The sequence below is a fragment of the Sciurus carolinensis genome, unplaced genomic scaffold (assembly GCF_902686445.1).
Source record: "Sciurus carolinensis unplaced genomic scaffold, mSciCar1.2, whole genome shotgun sequence".
Lineage (NCBI taxonomy): Eukaryota > Metazoa > Chordata > Mammalia > Rodentia > Sciuridae > Sciurus > Sciurus carolinensis.
The window spans coordinates 478,993-498,039 of record NW_025920229.1 but is presented as its reverse complement, the minus strand read 5'-3'; the positions used below and the strand labels follow the sequence as shown (position 1 = coordinate 498,039).

At 38.6% G+C, this 19,047-nt stretch overlaps 1 protein-coding gene across 1 annotated transcript; it reads right to left on the bottom strand.

The window, feature by feature from the left end:
- Window positions 1-17,160: 17,160 nt before the first annotated feature.
- Window positions 17,161-17,784, bottom strand: LOC124975238 (keratin-associated protein 9-2-like). The gene has a single exon (XM_047538047.1). It carries the CDS (start codon window positions 17,782-17,784, stop codon window positions 17,161-17,163), a length of 624 nt encoding a protein of 207 aa, XP_047394003.1.
- Window positions 17,785-19,047: the final 1,263 nt, after the last annotated feature.

Sequence of the window (19,047 nt, the reverse complement as noted above, 5' to 3'; positions counted from 1 at the left end):
TGAGGTTCATCTAGGTTGGTTCCACAATCTAGCTATTATGAATTGAGCTGCTATAAACATTGATGTGCCTGCATCCCAGGAGTATGCTGATTTTAAATCCTTTGGGCATAGGCTGAGGAGTGGGAAAGCTGGGTCAAATGGTAGTTCCAATTCAAGTCTTCTGAGGAATCTCTGTACTGCTTTTCAGAGTGGCTGCACCAATTTGCAACCCCACCATCAACACCACATCCTTGCCAACACCTATTGTTGCTTGTATTCTTTTTTTTTTATTTATTTATTTTTTTTATTTATTTTTTTTATTTTTTTACGTTTACATAGGGTAATGATGTTTATTATATTTTTCCCCTCCCCCCCACCCCTCCCACCCCTCCCACCCCTCTTTTCCCTCTACACAGTCCTTCTTTCCTTCATTCTTACTGCTCTCCTTAGCCTAACTCTAAACCTAACCCTAAACCTAATGCTAGCCCGTCCCACCCCCCATTATATGTCCTCATCCGCTTATCAGCGAGATCATTCGTCCTTTAGTTTTTTGAGATTGGCTTATCTCACTTAGCATGATATTCTCCAATTTCGACCATTTGCCTACAAATGCCATAATTTTATCATTCTTCATTGCGGAGTAATATTCCATTGTATAAATATGCCACAGTTTCTTTATCCATTCATCAACCGAAGGACATCTAGGTTGGTTCCACAATCTGGCTATGGTGAATTGAGCAGCAATGAACATTGATGTGGCTGTATCTCTGCAGTATGCTGCTTTTAAGTCCTTTGGGTATAGGCCAAGGAGTGGGATAGCTGGGTCAAATGGTGTTTCCATTCCAAGCTTTCTGAGGAATCTCCACACTGCTTTCCAGAGTGGTTGCACTAATTTGCAACCCCACCAGCAATGTATGAGTGTTCCTTTTTCACCACATCCTCGCCAACACCTATTGTTGCTTGTATTCTTGATAATCGCCATTCTAATTGGGGTGAGATGAAATCTTAGGGTAGTTTTGATTTGCATTTCCCTTATTACTAGGGATGTTGAACATTTTTTCATATATCTGGTGATTACTTGTACATCTTCTTCTGTGAAGTGTCTGTTCATTTCCTTAGCCCATTTGTTGATTGGATTATTTGTATTCTTCGTGTAGAGTTTTTTGAGTTCTTTATAGATTCTGGAAATTAGCGCTCTATCTGAGGTATGGTTGGCAAAGATATTCTCCCACTCTGTAGGCTCTCTCTTCACATTTCTGATAGTTTCCTTTGCTGAGAGAAAGCTTTTTAGTTTGAATCTATCCCAGTTGTTTATTCTTGCTTTTATTTCTTGTGCTATGGGAGTCCTGTTAAGGAAATCTGATCCTGAGCCAACAAGTTGAAGATTTGGACCTACTTTTTCTTCTATAAGATGCAGGGTCTCTGGTCTGATTCCGAGGTCCTTGATCCATTTTGAGTTGAGTTTTGTGTAGGGTGAGAGATAGGGGTTTAGTTTCATTCTATTGCATATAGTTTTCCAGTTTTCCCAGCACCATTTGTTGAAGAGGCTATCTTTTCTCCATTGCATATTGTTGGAACCTTTGTCTAGTATGAGAAAATTGTATTTATTTGGGTTTGTGTCCATGTCCTCTATTCTGTACCATTGATCTACCTGTCTATTTTGGTACCAATACCATGCCGTTTTTGTTACTATTGCTTTGTAGTAGAGTTGAAGATCTGGTATTGCAATACCCCCTGCTTCGCTCTTGCTACTGAGGATTGCTTTAGCTATTCTAGGTTTTTTATTCTTCCAGATGAATTTCATAATTGCTTGCTCTATTTCTGCGAGGTACATCATTGGGATTTTAATTGGAATTGCATTGAATCTGTATAGAACTTTAGGTAGTATAGCCATTTTGACGATATTAATTCTGCCTATCCAGGAACATGGGAGATCTTTCCATCTTCTAAGGTTTTCTTGAATTTCTTTCTTTAGTGTTCTGTAGTTCTCATTGTAGAGGTCTTTCACCTCTTTTGTGAGATTGATTCCCAAGTATTTTATTTTTTTCGATGCTATTGTGAATGGGGTAGTTTTCCTAATTTCTCTTTCTGAAGATTCATCACTTATGTATAAAAATGCATTGGATTTATGAGCATTGATCTTGTAACCTGCTACTTTACTGAATTCACTTAGGAGTTCTAAAAGTTTTCTGGTGGAATTTCCAGGTTCCTCTAAATATATAATCCTGTCATCAGCGAACAGGGATAGTTTGAGTTCTTCTTTTCCTATTCGTATCCCTTTAATTTCTTTGGTTTGTCTGATTGCTCTGGCTAGAGTCTCAAGGACGATGTTGAATAGAAGCGGTGAAAGAGGGCATCCCTGCCTTGTTCCAGTTTTTAGGGGGAACGCTTTCAGTTTTTCACCATTTAGAATGATATTAGCCATGGGCTTAGCGTAGATTGCCTTTATAATGTTTAGGAATGTTCCCATTACCCCAATTTTTTCTAGTGTTTTGAGCATGAAGGGATGCTGTATTTTATCAAATGCTTTTTCTGCATCTATTGAAATAATCATGTGATTCTTAACTTTAAGTCTATTGATATGGTGAATGACATTTATTGATTTCCGAATGTTGAACCAACCTTGCATCCCTGGGATAAAACCCACTTGATCGTGGTGCACTATCTTTTTAATATATATTTGTATGCGATTTGCTAAAATTTTGTTGAGAATTTTTGCATCGATGTTCATTAAGGATATTGGTCTGAAATTTTCTTTCCTCGATGTGTCTCTGTCTGGTTTAGGTATCAGGGTGATATTGGCTTCATAGAACGAGTTTGGTAGGGTTCCCTCCTCTTCTATTTCATGGAATAGTTTGAGGAGTATTGGAATGAGCTCTTCTTTAAAGGTTTTGTAGAACTCGGCTGAGAACCCATCTGGTCCTGGACTTTTCTTTGTTGGTAGGCTTTTGATGACCTCTTCTATTTCATTGCTTGAAATTGGTTTATTTAAGTTGTGTATGTCCTCCTCGTTCAGTTTAGGTAGTTCATATGTCTCTAGAAATTTGTTGATGTCTTCAAGGTTTTCTGTTTTGTTGGAGTATAGATTTTCGAAATAGCTTCTAATTATGTTTTGTATTTCACTCGTGTCTGTTGTGATGTTTCCTTGTTCATTCCGAATTTTAGTAATTTGAGTTTTCTCCCTCTTTCTCTTTGTTAGTGTGGCTAAGGGTTTATCAATTTTATTTATTTTTTCAAAGAACCAACTATTTATTTTATTAATTTTTCCGATTGTTTCTTTTGTTTCGATTTCGTTGATTTCGGCTCTGATTTTAACTATTTCCTGTCTTCTACTACTTTTGGTATTGGTCTGCTCTTCTTTTTCTAGTGCTTTGAGCTGTAGTGTTAAGTCATTTATTTGTTGATTTCTACTTCTTTTTTTGAATGCACCCCATGAAATAAATCTTCCTCTAAGTACTGCTTTCATAGTGTCCCAGAGATTTTGATATGATGTGTCTTTGTTCTCGTTTACTTCTAAGAATTTTTTTATTTCCCTCCTGATGTCTTCTGTTATCCATTCATCATATATTAGTGTATTATTTAGTCTCCAGGTATTGGAGAAGTTTCTGTTTTTTATTCTGTCATTTATTTCTAATTTCAATCCATTATGATCTGATAGAGTACAAGGTAGTATCTCTATCTGCTTGTATTCTTGATAATAGATATTCTAATTGTGGTAAGATAAAATCTTAGGGTAGATTTGATTTGCATTTCTCTTATTACTAGAGATGTTGAACATTTTTTTCATATATCTGTTGATTGCTTGTATCTATTCTTCTGTGAAGTGTCTGCTCTTTTCCTTAGCCCATTTATTGATTGGGTTATTTGTATTCTTGTTGTAAGTTTTTTGAGTTCTTTATAAATTCTGGAGATGAGCGCTCTATCTGAAGTGCGTGTGGAAAAGTTTTCTCCCACTCTGTAGGCTCTCTTTTCACATTATTGATTGTTTCCTTTGCTAAGAAAAAGCTTTTTTTAAAAAAAATCTCTGTAGCACTTTTGGTAGTATGGTCATTTTGACAATGTTAATTCTGCCTATCCAAGAACAAGGGAGATCTTTCCATCTTCTAACAATTTCTTTAATTTCTTTCTTTAGTGTTCTGTAGTTTTCACTGTAGGTCTTTCACCTCATTTGTTAGATTGAGCCCCAAGTATTTTTTTTTTTGAGGTTATTGTGAATGGAGCAGTTTTCCTAATTTCTCTTTCTTGAATTCATCACTTATGAATAGAAATGCATTAGATTTATGATTGTTGATTTTATATCTTACCTCTTTGCTGAATTCATTTATTGAGTTCTGGAAGTTTTCTGGTGGAATTTTTACGATCCTAAATATAGAATCATGTCACCAGCAAATAGTGATAGCTTGAGTTTTCTTTTTCTATTTATATCCCTTTAATTTCTTTGGTCTAATTGTTCTGGCTAGAGTTCAAGGATGATGCAGAATTGGTATTGCAAAAGAAGGCATCCGTGTCTTGTTCCAGTTTTTCAGGGAATGCTTTCAGTTTTTCTCCATTTAGAATGATGTTGGCTGTGGTCTTAGCATAGATGGCCTTTACAATGTTTAGGTATGTTCCTACTATCCCTAATTTTTCTAGTGTTTTGAGCATGAAGGAGTGCTGCATTTTATCAAATGCTTTTTCTGCATCTTTTAAAATAATCATGTGATTCTTAACTTTAAATTTGTTGATATAGAGAATTATATTTATTGATTTCCAGATGTCAAACCAACCTTGCATCCCTGGGATGAACTCCACTTGACCATGGTGCACTCTTTTTAATATTTTTTTTTCTGTGTGATTTGCCAGAATTTTTTAAAGGACTTTTGCATCTATGTTCATTAGGGATATTGGTCTAAAGTTTTCTTTCCTTGATGTGTTGTTGTCTGGTTTTGGTATCATAGTGATACTAGCTTCTAGAATGAGTTTGGAAGGGTTCCCTCCTTTTCTATTTCCTGGAATACTTTGAGGAATATTGGTATTAGTCCTTTAAATTTCTTAGAGAATTTGGCTGAGCATCCATATGGTTGGTCCGGGGCTTTCCTTGATTGGTAGGCTTTTGATAGCTTCTTCTATTTCAGTGCTTGAAATTGATCTGTTTAAATTATATATGTTTTCCTGATTCAGTTTGGGAGGACCGTATGTCTGTAGAAATTTGTCAATGACCTCAAGATTTTCTATTTTGTTGGAGTATAGATTTTCAAAATAGCTTCTAATTTTGTTTTGTATTTCAATAGTGTCTGTAATGATATTTCCTTTTCATCACTAATTTAGCACTTTGAGTTTTCTCTCTCCTCTTGGTTAGTGTGGCTAAGGGTTTATGAATTTTGTTTAGTTTTTCAAAGAACCAACTTTCTGTTCTGTCAATTTTTTGAATTGCTTCTTTTATTTCAATTTCATTGATTTCAACTCTGCTTTTAATTATTTCCTGTCTTCTACCATGTTTGGTGTTGATCTGTTGTTCTTTGTCTAAGGCTTTGAGATGTAATGTTAGGTCATTTAGTTGTTGACTTTTTGTTCTTTGATTGAATGTGCTCCATGAAACAAATTTTCCTCTTAGTATGGCTTTTATAGTGTCCCAGAGATTTTCATATGTTGTAATGTTCTCATTTGCCTCTAAGAATTTTTTTATCTCTTCCCTGCTGTCTTCTACTATCCATGCATCAATTAAGAGTGTATTATTTAGTCTCCAGGTGTCAGAGTAAAATTCTGTTTTGTTTTATCATTGATTTCTAGTTTCATTCCATTATGATATGACAGAATACAAAGCAGTATCTCTATTTCTTTGCTTTTACTAACAGTTGCTTTGTGGCATAACATATGCTGTATTTTAGAGAAGGATCTATGTGTTGTTGCTGAGGAAAATGTGTATTTGCTTGTTGATGGATGGAATATTGTATATAAATGTTTATCATTGACTGTGTTATTTAATTCTATAGTTTCTTTATTCAGTTTTTGTTGAGAATATCTATCCAGTGGTGGGAGAGGTGTATTAAAGTCACCCAGCATATTGTGTTGTGGTGTATTTGATTCCTGAAATTGATAAGGATCTGATTAATGTTCATGGGTGCCCCATTTTTTTGGGGTATAAATATTTGTGATTATTACGTCTTGTTCATTTATGTTTTCCTTAAGCATTAAATGTCCTTCCTTATCCCTTCTGAGTCACTTTAGCTTGAAGTCCATTTTATCTGGTATGAGAATGGAAACCTCTATTTTTTTACTAAGTTCATGTGCATGGTATGTTTTTTTCCCATCCTTTCATGTTTAGTCTGTGGATATCTTTTCTTATGATATGAATCTCTTGAAGGCAGCATATTGTTGGGTCTACTGTTAAATCCAATCTGCCAGTCTATGTCTTTTGAGTAACGAGTTTAGGCCACTAAAATTCAGGGTTATTATCAAGATATGATTTGTATTCCTGGTCATCTTGGCTTATTTTTGGTTTTTAACTTGCCTTGGTTTCTGCTTTGAGTGGCTTTTCCTTTACTGTATTTCCTTCCTTTAGTGTCTTTCATTGTTGTTTTTCATTTCTTCCTCATGGAATATTTTGCTCAGAATGTTCTGTAGTGTGGGATTTCTATTTGTAAATTCTTTTTATTTTTGTTCATCACGGAAGGATTTTATTTCATTATCAAACCTGAAGGTTAGTTTTGCTGGGTATAAGATTCTTGGTTGGTACCCATGTTCTTTCAGACTTTGAAATATGTTGTTCCAGACCCTCCTAGCTTTTATGGTCTGGGCTGAGAAATCTGCTGTTATCCGTATTGGTTCCCCCTATATGTAATCTGATACTTTTCTCCCACACCATTTAAAATTCTACCTTTATTTTGCAGGTTGTGCATTTTTATTATAAAGTGCCTTGGTTCGAATCTGTTGTAATTTTGTACATTTGGTGTTCTGTAAGCTTCTTGTATTTGATTTTCCATTACATTCTTCAGGTATGGGAAATTTTCTGATATTATTTCATTGAATAGATTGTTCATTCCTTTGGTTTATATCTCTGTGCTTTCCTCAATTCCAATGATTCTTAAATTAGGTCTTTTCGTGTTCTCCCATAATTCTTTGAGGTTCTGCTCATGATTTCTTACCATCTTTTCTGTGTGGTCAAATTTATTTTCAAGATTATATATTTTGTCTTCATTGCTGAGGTTCTGTCTTCCAAGTGGTCTAGTCTTTTGGTGATGCTTTCTACTGAGCTTTCAATTTGGTTTATTGTTTCCTTAATTTCAAGGATTTCTGTTTGTTTTTTCAGATTCTGTATCTCTTTATTGAAATGATCTTTCACTTCCTTTATTTGCTCTTTTAGCTGCTTAATGGAGTGATCACTCATTGCCTGCATTTAGTCTCTTATATCATCCTTACTTCCCAGATCACTTTAATTCTGTACATTCTGAACTCCTTATCTAACGTTTCTTTTACTATGCTGTCAATGGATTCTATTAATATAGCATCTTGGTTTATTTGGGGCAATTTCTTCCTTTGTTTTTTCATGTTGTTCTTGTATATTGCCCTATAGCAGTGCAGATCTGAGATATTATAATTTCCTTATTGTAAACAAATGGAATACATGTTGTTTCTCTGTTTGTACATGGAGTAAAGGCCTACCATTTGTGTAATCATAAATTTACATAGGGTAATGTTGTTTGATTCCTTCTGTTTTTCCCTCCCCGCACCCCTCCCACCCCTATTTTCCCTCTATACAGTCCCTCCTTCCTCCATTTTTGCCCCCCTCACACCACCCATTATGTGTCATCATCTGCTTATCAGTGAGATTATTCGTCCTTTGGGTTTTTGAGATTGGCTTATCTCACTTAGCATGGTATTCTCCAATTTCATTCATTTGCCTGCAAATGCCATAATTTTATCATTCTTCATGGCAGAGTAATATTCCATTGTATATATATATGCCACAGCTTCTTTATCCATTCATCAACTGAAGGGCATCTAGATTGGTTCCACAATCTGGCTATTGTGAATTGAGCAGCTATGAACCCTGATGTGGCTGTATCTCTGTAGTATGCTGATTTTAAGTCTTTTGGGTATAGGCCGAGTAGTGGGATAGCTGGGTCAAATGGTGGTTCCATTCCAAGTTTTCTGAGGAATCTCTACACTGCTTTCCAGAGTGGCTGCACTCATTTGCAACCCCACCAGCAATGTATGAGTGTACCTTTTTCCCCACATCCTCTCCAACAACTATTGTTGCTTGTATTCTTGATAATCGCCATTCTAATTGGGGTGAGATGGAATCTTAGGTAGTTCTGATTTGCATTTCTCTTATTACTAGAGATGTTGAACATTTTTTCATATATCTGTTGATTGCTTGTAGATCTTCTTTTGTGAAGTGTCTGTTCATTTCCTTAGCCCATTTGTTGATAGGATTATTTTTATTCTTGGTGTAGTGTTTTTTGAGTTCTTTATATATTCAGGAAATTAATGCTTTATCTGAAGTATGAGTGGTAAAATTTTCTCCCACTCTGTAGGCTCTCTCTTCACATTGCTGATGGTTTCCTTTGCTTAGAGAAGGCTATTTAGTTTGAATCTATCCCAGTTATTGATTTTTGCTTTTATTTCTTGTGCTATGGGAGTCCTGTTGAGGAAGTCTGGTCCTAAGCCGACATGTTGAAGCTCTGGACCTACTTTTTCTTCTATAAGTTGAAGGGTCTCTGGTCTGATTCTGAGGTCCTTGATCCATTTTGAGTTTAGTTTCATGCACGGTGAGAGATAGGGGTTTAATTTCATTTTGTTGCATATGGATTTCCAGTTTTCCCAGCACCATTTGTTGAAGAGGCTATCTTTTCTCCATTGCATATTTTTAGAATCTTTGTCTAGTATGAGAAAATTGTATTTATTTGGTTTGTGTCATGTCCTCTATCCTGTACCATTGATCTACCTGTCTATTTTGGTACCAATACTATGCCATTTTTGTTACTATTGCTTAGTAGTATAGTTGAAGTTCTGATATTGCAATACCCCCAGCTTCATTTTTCCTGCTAAGGATTGCTTTAATGATTATGGTTTTCTTATTCTTCCAGATGAATTTCATGATTGCTTGCTATATTTCTGTAAGGTATATCATTGGGATTTTAATTGGAATTGCATTGAATCTGTATAGTACTTTTGGTAGTATGGCCATTTTGACAACGTTAGTTCTGCCTATCCAAGAACATGGGAGATGCTTCCATCTTCTAAGGTTTTTCTTTAATTTCTTTCTTTAGTGTTCTGTAGTTTTCATTGTAGAGGTCTTTCACCTCTTTTGTGAGATTGATTCCCAAGTATTTTATTTTTTTTGAGGCTATTGTGAATGGGGTAGTTTTCCTAATTTCTCTTTCTGAAGATTCATCACTTATGTGTAAAAATGCATTGGATTTATTAGCATTTATCTTATATACTGCTACTTTATTGAATTCGCTTATGAGTTCTAAAAGTTTTCTGGTGGAATTTTCCAGTTCTTCTAAATATATAATCATGTCATGAGCAGTAGGTATAGTTTGAGTTCTTCTTTTCTATTTGTGTCCCTTTAATTTATTCATCTGTCTAATGGCTGTGGCTAGATTTTTGAGGACAATGTTGAATAGAAGTGGTGAAAGAGGGAATCCCTGCCTTGTTCCAGTTCTTAGGGTGAATGCGTTCAGTTTTTCACCATTTAGAATGATGTTGGCTGGGGGCTTAGCATAGATTGCCTTTACAATGTTAAGGAATGTTCCCACTATCCCTATTTTTTCTAGTGTTTTGAGCATGAAGGGATGCTGTATTTTCTCTATCTATTGCAATAATCATGTGATTCTTGATTTTAAGTCTGTTGATATAGTGAATTACATTTATTGATTTCCAAATGTTGAACCAACCTTGCATCACTGGGATAAAACCCACTTGATCATGATGCACTATCTTTTCAATTCATTTTTGTATGCCATTTGCTAAGATTTTATTTAGAATTTTTGCATCAATGTTCATTAAGAATATTGGTCTGAAATTTTCTTTCCTGAATGTGTCTCTGTCTCGTTTAGGTATCAGGGTGATACTGGCTTCATAGAATGAGTTTGGGTGGGTTCCCTCCTTTTATAGTTCATGAAATACTTTGAGAAGTATTGGAATGAGCTCTTCCTTAAAGGTTTTGTAGAACTCGACTGAGAACCCATCTGGTCTCGGACTTTTCTTTGTTGGTAGGCTTTTGATGACTTCTTCTATTTCATTACTTGAAATTGGTCTATTTAAATTGTGTATGTTCTCCTGGTTCAGTTTAGGTAATTCATATGTCTCTAGAAACCTGTTGATGTCTTTGAGATTTTGTATTTCGTTGGTGTATAAATTTTTCAAAATAGCTTCTAATTATGTTTTATATTTCACTTGTGTCTGTTGTGATATTTCCTTGTGCTTTCCGAATTTTAGTAATTTGAGTTTTCTCTCTCCTCTTTGTTCGTGTGGCTAAGGGTTTATCAATTTTGTTTATTTTTCCAAAGAACCAACTTTTTATTTTGTCAATTTTTTCAATTGTTTCTTTTGTTTCAATTTCATTGATTTCAGCTCTGATTTTAACTATTTCCTGTCTTGTACAACTTTTGGTATTGCTCTGTTCTTCTTTCTCTAGGGCTTTGAACTGTAGTGTTAGGTTGTTTATTTGTTGATTTTTTTCTTCTTTTATTGAATGCACTCCATGAAATAAATTTTCCTCTAAGTACTGCTTTCATAGTGTCCCAGAGATTTTGATATGATGTATCTTTGTCCTCATTTATGTCTAAGAACTTTTTAATTTCCCTCCTGATGTCTTCTATTACCCAATCATATACAATAGCATGTTATTTAATCTCCAGGTTTTGGAGTAGTTTGCTTTTTACTCTGTCATTTATTTCTGATTTCAATCCATTATGACCTGATAGAATACGAGATAGTATCTCTATCTTCTTGTATTTGCTAACATTAGCTTTGTGGCATAAACTATGGTCTATTTTAGGGAAGGATCCATGTGCTGCTGAGAAGAAAGTGTATTCGCTCTTGGTTGGATGGTATATTCTATATATGTCTGTTAAGTCTAAATTATTGATTGTGTTATGAGATCTATGGTTTCTTTGTTCAATTTTTGTTTGGTAGATCTGTCCAGTGGTGAGAGAGGTGTGTTAAAATCACCTAGTATTATTGTGTTGTGGTCTATTCAATTTCTGAAATGGAGAAGGATTTGTTTGCCATACATGGATGAGCCAGTGTTTGGGGCATAGAGATTTATGATTGTTATGTCTTGCTGATTTATACTTCCCTTAAGCAGTATGAAATGTCCTTCTTTATCCCTTCTGACTAACTTTGGCTTGAAGTCCACATTATCTGATATGAGGATGGATACTCTGACTTTTTTGCTGTGTTCATGTACATGGTATATTTTTCTCATCCTTTGCCTTTAGTCTGGGGGTATCTCTTTCTCTGAGATGAGTCTCTTGTAGGCAGCAATTGTTGGATCTTTCTTTTTAATCCAATCTGCCAGCCTATGTCTTTTGATTGATGAGTTCAGGCTATTAACATTAAGGGTTATTATTGAGATATGATTTGTATTCCTGGTCATTTGACTGATTTTTTTTTTGACGCGACTTGATATCTCCTTTATTTGACTGTTCCTTTAAGGTAGTCCCTCCCTTTGTTGATTTACATCATTGTTTTTCATCTCTTTCTCATGGAGTATTTTGCTGAGAATGTTCTGTAATGCTAGCTTTCTTTTTGTAAATTCTTTTACCTTTTATTTATCATGAAAGGATTTTATTTCATTGTCAAATCTGAAGGTAAGTTTTGCTGGGTATAAGATTCATGATTGGTATCTGTTTTCTTTCAGAGCTTGAAAAATGTTGTTCCAGGTCCTTCTAGCTTTTAGGGTCTGAATTGAAAATTCTGCTGATATCCATATTGGTTTCCACCTGATTGTAATTTGATTTTTTTCTCTCATAGCCTTTGAAATTCTGTCTTTATTTTGAATATTAGTTATTTTCATTATAATGTGCATATTTGGAGTCCTATAGGCCTCTTGTATTTGATTTTCCATTTCGTACTTCAGTATTTGGAAATTTTCTGATCTTATTTCATTGAATAGATTGTTCATTCCTTTGGTTTGTTTCTCTAAGCCTTCCTCAATCCCAATAATTCTTAAATTTGGCCTTTTCATGATACCCATAATTCTTGTAGAGTCTGTTCATGATTTCTTACCATCTTTTCTGTTTGGTCAACTTTGTTTTCAAGGCTAAATATTTTGTCTTTAATGTCTGAGGTTCTGTCTTCCAGGTGTTCTATCCTATTCGTTATGCTTTCTATGGAGTTTTTAACGTGGTTTATTGTTTCCTTCATTTCTAGGATTTCTGTTTGTTTTTTTTTTTTCAGTATCTCTAACTCTTCATTGAAATGATCCTTTGCTTCCCACATTTTCTCTTTTAACTATCGATTCGTGCGATCATTGAAAGCCTGCATTTGCTCTTTCATCTCATCGTTTGCTTCTCTGATCATTTTAATTATGTACATTATAAACTCCCTCTGACATTTCTTCTGCCATGCTATCATTGGATTTCATTGCTGTACCATCTAGGTTTGTTTGGGCCATTTTTTTCCCCTTGTTTCCTCATATTGCTCAGGTATCTACCCCTCTAGTGGTGAAAGTCTGAGATATTGCAGATTTCCTCTATTGACTAATATTGTCTCTGTAGATTTCCAATAACTCACCTCTTAACCTTCAGTAGCCTGAAGTCTTGGAGGAACTTGATAATGTGGTGCTCCACAAGGAAGCTGCCCCTCTAGGGGTGTTGGCCTTCAGATGGGGTATATTCCCTGTCAGTGGGCAGAGTCACCTCCACTTGTTGACTGATGATCAATCAAAGAGGGACTAGACTGTAGACTGGGGCACGTCTGATCTGGGCCTGTGTTTCTGGTTCTACTGTCCTGGTGGGAAAACCTCGCCCAGCAGGGAAGACTCACCTGGTGGGGAGTTTTGGCTGGGCAGCTCTCCTCTGAGAAGTTCCCTTCATTCCAGAGCTACCACCTGGCCTGGGTAGCCCTCCTCTGTGATGTTCCCAGGGGTCCTGACTTACCACCTGGACTGGGGAACCTATCCCTGTGAGGAACTCCATCACTGAACAGCCCTCGTCTGCTATGTTCCCTGGGGACCAGAGCTACCCCTTGGGCCTTGGATCCTCACTCTATGTCGAAGACTCTCACTGTATGACCCTCGTCTGCAATGCTCCCAGTTGACTGGGTTCACAGCTCCAAGTGGGGGAGTCTCACTGGGCCATTCTACTCCACGAAGTTCCCTGCATTTCAGGAGTACTACCCCATCCAGGGAGCCCACCTAGTGGAAGAGACTCACCCGGTGGCTCTGAGTTGGTCCCGAGTCTCTCCATACCTCCTGTTCTTGACTCCTGGGTCCTGTCAAAGTTCCTCTAGTCTCCTGTAGGTGTCTGAGGAAGGGAGTCGCCCTTCCATTGATGATGGCCACACCCTCAGGAATAATTAAAAATGCCTGACCCAGCCTATAAAGAAGTTGGGGAGCCCCAGTGAGGGTGCACTGAGTCAGCACAGAGGCAATTGCAGTGTCCCTCAGCAGTGGGGGGGCTGGCAGGCAGGCTCAGCAATGGTGCCCGACTTCTGTGTGGGGGGTCATGTGGGCTGGCTCACCCTCTGGCTAGCTCCGCTATGCAGGCGGGCTGGCTCGTCTACAGGCTTGCTCCACAATGGTGACTGACCTGGCATGTTGGTTGGGCAGGTCGCTCAGTGATGGTGCCCTACCTCGGTGCAGGAGTCAGGTGGGGTCGCTCAGTGATGGCGTCCGACTTCCGCCTTGTGGTTGGGTCGTCTCATTGCCGGCCAGCTACTTCAGCAATGCAGACATTTTGGGTGTCTGTCCGCTAGCTCCGCGATGCAGCCGGCCTGACTCTTCCGATGGCTCACTCTGTGACTGCAATCGAGCAGTGATGGCGCCCGACCTCAGTCTATTTATTCTAATTTAAAAGTCAATTTTTTTTTACTGCTTTGGATATTTTAAAAACAATCCATTGTGTATGTGTACCTGTATCTAAACTCCCTGGTTATAGCTAATAGTGCATGGTAGATCAATTTGGAAAGGAGTAATTTTTTATGCAATTGCATCACAAATAATGATGCTTTTTTGGTTCATTTCAGCATAGTCTTTCTATCTTGGATCTTTGCTCTAGATTATACCTTTGACCCAGAGGTCATGATGGGAACAGTTGGTGAAGAGGTTCTCTAGGGACTTGCAGGGGGCCTCTTCTGTTGTACCGTGTTGAAACCACGCCCCCTTTCGATGTGCTTGGGCCAGAGTGTGTTGGGTGTTGTGTTGTGTCTGACATCAGAGGTTCAAACACTCCATTCTGAAGACAGATTTGAGACTTGCTCTCCCATCCCGCAGCTTGACTGATGAATGATCACTCTCTCTTTTGAAAGCTGGTTGTTTCAGGGTTGGGGGCCCTGCATGGTGGGCAAATCAGGACCATTTCCGTTACAGTATGAAGGGTTTTCCAATACTCACTTGTTAAGGTGTTGGATGTTGAAAATGTGTTTATGTTTATAGAATGCTTTTTCTTCATGAACTGAAGCAATGTTATGAGTATTCTACTTTTTATTGTCTATGTGATGAAAAATTCAAAGAATGTTCCAATGTCGAATCAACTTTGCAATCCTCAAAATATCTAGCCGTGGTCAAGATCACATGCATGTGACTGTGGTCTTCATCCACTTCCATCCTAAATAGGATCTATTCTAGTTTCATTATCCTTTCATTCGCCCTGTATTTCCTCCACCTTCTCTCATTAAATCAGGTCCAAAGAAGTCGAGATTCTCCACTTTCTTGTGACCCAATTTGGCCTTGGTTTGGTTCCATGTCCTGGCCTTCTGGAGGGGCTCTCCTGCCTATGTAATGCCCTGGTGGTGCTCTGACAGCACTGGAGAGAGGGCTTCTCTAGTGTTCTTTTCAGTTCATGCACTGGGAAATCCCATGGCTTCCTTTCTGAAGCACATACCATACGGAGGAATTCTAAGGAGTCTCTTGTAGACACATTGATGAACTTCATTAGCACGTTAACAATGTCTTGATCAATTCATTAATAATTGACCCTGGTCATTTCTACCTCAATTGTAGAAATTGTGTTATTGTGTTATTCTGGAGGACATGAATGAAGCAGTGCCTTTAGCCTACATTCAATGATAAGAAGAGGAACTTTATTGGAAGATAAGTGGGCATCAGCTCAATCCACTGAGGAGAAGCTGGGGGGTAAAGATGTAATTGGGAAACAATCAAGAAGCCAGTGTTATCAATTTGTCACCCAATCAAATGCCACGCAAAACAGGAGAAACCCTGTGACATTCTGAATACTGACCTTTCAATGGGATTATAACTCTGTGTTGGGAATTTAGAGACTCAAAGGTATTGATGAAGAAATACCAATGTGTTCAAAGATACAATTGGATTTGAATGACATGTCAAACCTTAAAGGTCTATACATGTTATGTCCGGGAGGAACCAAATGAAAGTTTGTACAGAAAAGTCAGAGACATCACATTTTGAGCAGATCACTCAGGTACCGCAGGACAAGAGAGAAACGATTGTTCTTTGAATGTGGAACTTGAAGCTGACATCAAGAGGAGCAGAGACTATTTATTGCATAGGACCCCAAAGAGAAATTTGGCTTTGAGATTAGCAGTACTCCCTGTAACCTGGTTGAGAAGTTTGTCAAAACAAATATTTATATTTTAAAGCAGTGAAGTGGTGTTCCCTAGAAGTGCAGGTATACTGGTGTTGGGGAGGGAGAAATGGAATATTTGCAGGGCCCAGCTGAACAAGGCATGGGGCAGAACATTGTTCCTTGATCTTGTAGTTCCTTAGGCAAGGTCAAGTGTTTTGCCTGATTGCATGACACTTCAGTAAACCAAGTCATACATTCAAACATTGCAATCACCGTGGTTTTAGAATACCATGTGTGGCTTTTCCATCAAGTACTGAATGAATAAGGATTTTGACAAAGCTGTGGAGAAATCGGAACTCTGCTACACTGGAAGGAATGTCCAATGAGTGATGCAGAAGCCATGAAAATCGATGTGGAATTTCCTCAAAAAAAAAAAAGTTTTAGAAATATGATATGGTCCTGAAACCCCACTTCTGGATGCGTAGGGGAAAGAGTGGGATCAGAAACTTGAAAAGACATCAACACTCTTGTGTTGAAGGCAGCACTATGAATACCAAAAAAGCTTTGGAAAAACCCAAATATCCATCGACAGAGGAATGGATCAAGAGAATATGATAGAAACTTACACTGGAATACTCTTCAGCCATGGAAGTGATAAAATCCTCCCACTATGTGCTAACATGGGTGAACCTTACCTCTCTCCCCTAAATGAACTGGGCCAAGTACAGGAAAAACACTACAATATTCCACCTATATGAGGTATGTAAAGTAGGTCAACTCACATAAGGAAAGAATAGAGTGGTGAATTTCAGAGGTTGGGATAGGTGGAATTAGGAAGTTGCCAATCAATAGGTATGTGATTTAGTTTTGCAAGATGAGCAACTTCTAGGGAGCTGTGCTACAGAGTGGGATATGACAATGTGGTTTGCACTTAAAATTCAATTAAGCATGTGATTTTCATGTAAGGGGTTCTCAGCACAAGAATATAAAGAAAGACAATATGGAATGAATAACAGTTTATAATTTATTAGGAATTTATGAAGATGGGATGTTTCAAGGAAGGAACTGAAGGTGACAGAAGAAAATGGTGTACAGGAACATGGAGAACATTGGTAAAGACATCATAACTATAAAGATGAAGGAACAGTTGCGTATACCCATGAAATTCTTCTGAAGGAGTGTGTTCTTATGTTCTTTAGATGGAGAGATAAAGACTTTGGTTCCAGAATTCCAATGAAGAGCACACCTCCCCATCAAGGACCTATGAAGATGGTCCAAGGTCCACAAGGCCTAAGGAAGAAGAGGATGAGAACAGAGTGACACTTCCTTGAGGTGATTCATGAGGTCTCACATGGGGGACCATGAACAGAATTTCTGGTGACAGCATGAAGGTTTGCAACAAAGATATGAAGAGAATCGGTGCAGGTAAGGCAAGGAGAGGAGGTGAGAGGAGTTGGTGTAGACCCTGGTGTCTGGGAGTTGATCATGGGCAGCAAGGCTTGCAGCAGCTGCAGACACAGCAGCAGGGCTGGCAGCAGGGTGTGCTGCAGCAGCTGGTCACACGGGTGTTTTTGGAGCAGGAGGTCTTGCAGCAGGTGGTTCGAGAGCAAGTAGGAGGGCAGCAGGGCTGGCAGCAGCAGGATTGGCAGCAGGGGATGATGCAGCAACTGGGGCAGCAGCAAGGCTCACAGCAGCTGGGTTTGCAGCAGGGTGTGCTGCAGCAGCTGATCACACAGGCTGGTTTGCAGCAGGTGGTCTTGCAGCAGGTGGTTTCAAAGCAAGGTGGAGAGCAGCTGGGAACGATGCAGCAACTGGGGCAGCAGGAAGGCTCACAGCAGCTGGGTTTGCAGCAGGGTGTGCTGCAGCAGCTGACCACACAGGCTGGTTTGCAGCAGGTGGTCTTGCAGCAGGTGGTTTCACAGCAAGTTGGAGAGCAGCAGGGAACGATGCAGCAACTGGGGCAGCAGGAAGGCTCACAGCAGCTGGGCTTGCAGCAGGGTGTGCTGCAGCAGCTGGGTTCACAGGTTGGTTTGTAGCAGGTGGTCTTGCAGCAGGTGGTTCTGCAGCAGGTAGGCTTGCAGCACGAGGAGCAGCAGGAGGGGGCCATGGTGTCAGGTGTGGAGGGTGGGATCCTGTTCACAGGTGAGTTTGCACAATATGATGACTCCTTGCACTTGGGCTCTTTTATCCTTGAGGCTCCAACGTTTGAACCAATCAGACGCCCTTCACCTTGTTTGTTGTTTTTGTTATTTTCCAAATTCGGTTTTTTGTTTTTCGAGGAAGAATTCATTATGTAAATGTGATGAGTGCTGTGAAAGTGTTTAATCTGTTTCTTAAGAGGGTGTAACTCACAGGAGCTGTTTCCAGATGAAAGGAAGACAGTCACCTCATTAGCATCCTTGCTGCTCTGAGCATCATGTGGGTCATGTGGTGGCTCCTGCATCCTTGGCAGGGTCAGGGCATTGTTCCTCTGGAGGTTTGTTCCTTTGTCTGTATTCAGATTGGGGAGTGTCTGCGAGGAGCATGGTGCTACTGTACTCACACATGGTTACCCAGAGGATACTGACCGAAGGCTCCCAGAGGCATCTGTCTCCACATGAGCTCTTCCATCTGTGGGTCCCAGGTGTATCCAAGGCACATTGTAAGAGGGTGTTTAACACATGGTCTTCCACAGCAGAGCGGAACCAGAAGGTGAGAGCAGATGCAGAAACAGTACATGGGGAAGAGCCGGGTATGATGGATGTGTTATCTCTTATCCACTATTGAGGGCTCACAAGGATGAGCCTGTGGGACCCTCTGCCATATAAGCCCTGCAGACCCAGGCAAATCAGGATGAGTGGGTGACTCTAGTCCCAATCAGGATACCGTCAGATTTAGTGATCCTATGTTGGGCAGATCTCTGTCTTTCCTTTTGTAACTCTCTCTCTCTTTCTTCTCTCTCCTCCCAATCTTTTTTTCCCCCTGATTTCTTTCCTTTTTCTTTCTATTTCATGAGGTAATTCAGGCTAGATGTCAGCATGATATCGGTTCTTTGAGGACTAACATTCAAAACTTTTGGAGCTCTATCATTTTCTGAAAATGATTCAAGTTAGAATATAGAAATCAACTCATACCTTGCAGATTATATTCTGTCACTTTTTCCTAAAGGGTGTTCACCTCTTTGTTCAATCATATCCTCTAGTTTGACTATGGATTTCTTAACTCTTTGATCAAAATCATAGAATTGGTTTCTCTATATTTTTGTTTTTGTGTGAGATTCATCATTGTAATTATCTGTAATAAGCTAATTCTCAGTTATGTAAGATTTTTCATGGAATAGATTTGATATACAAATTGTCAGATGATTGTCCTCTAGATTAATGTGTAGCTC

Coding starts and splice junctions, on each gene's coding strand:
- LOC124975238 (XM_047538047.1), bottom strand. CDS start 17,784: ATGGCCCCCTCCTGCTGCTCCTCGTGCTGCAAGCCTACCTGCTGCAGA.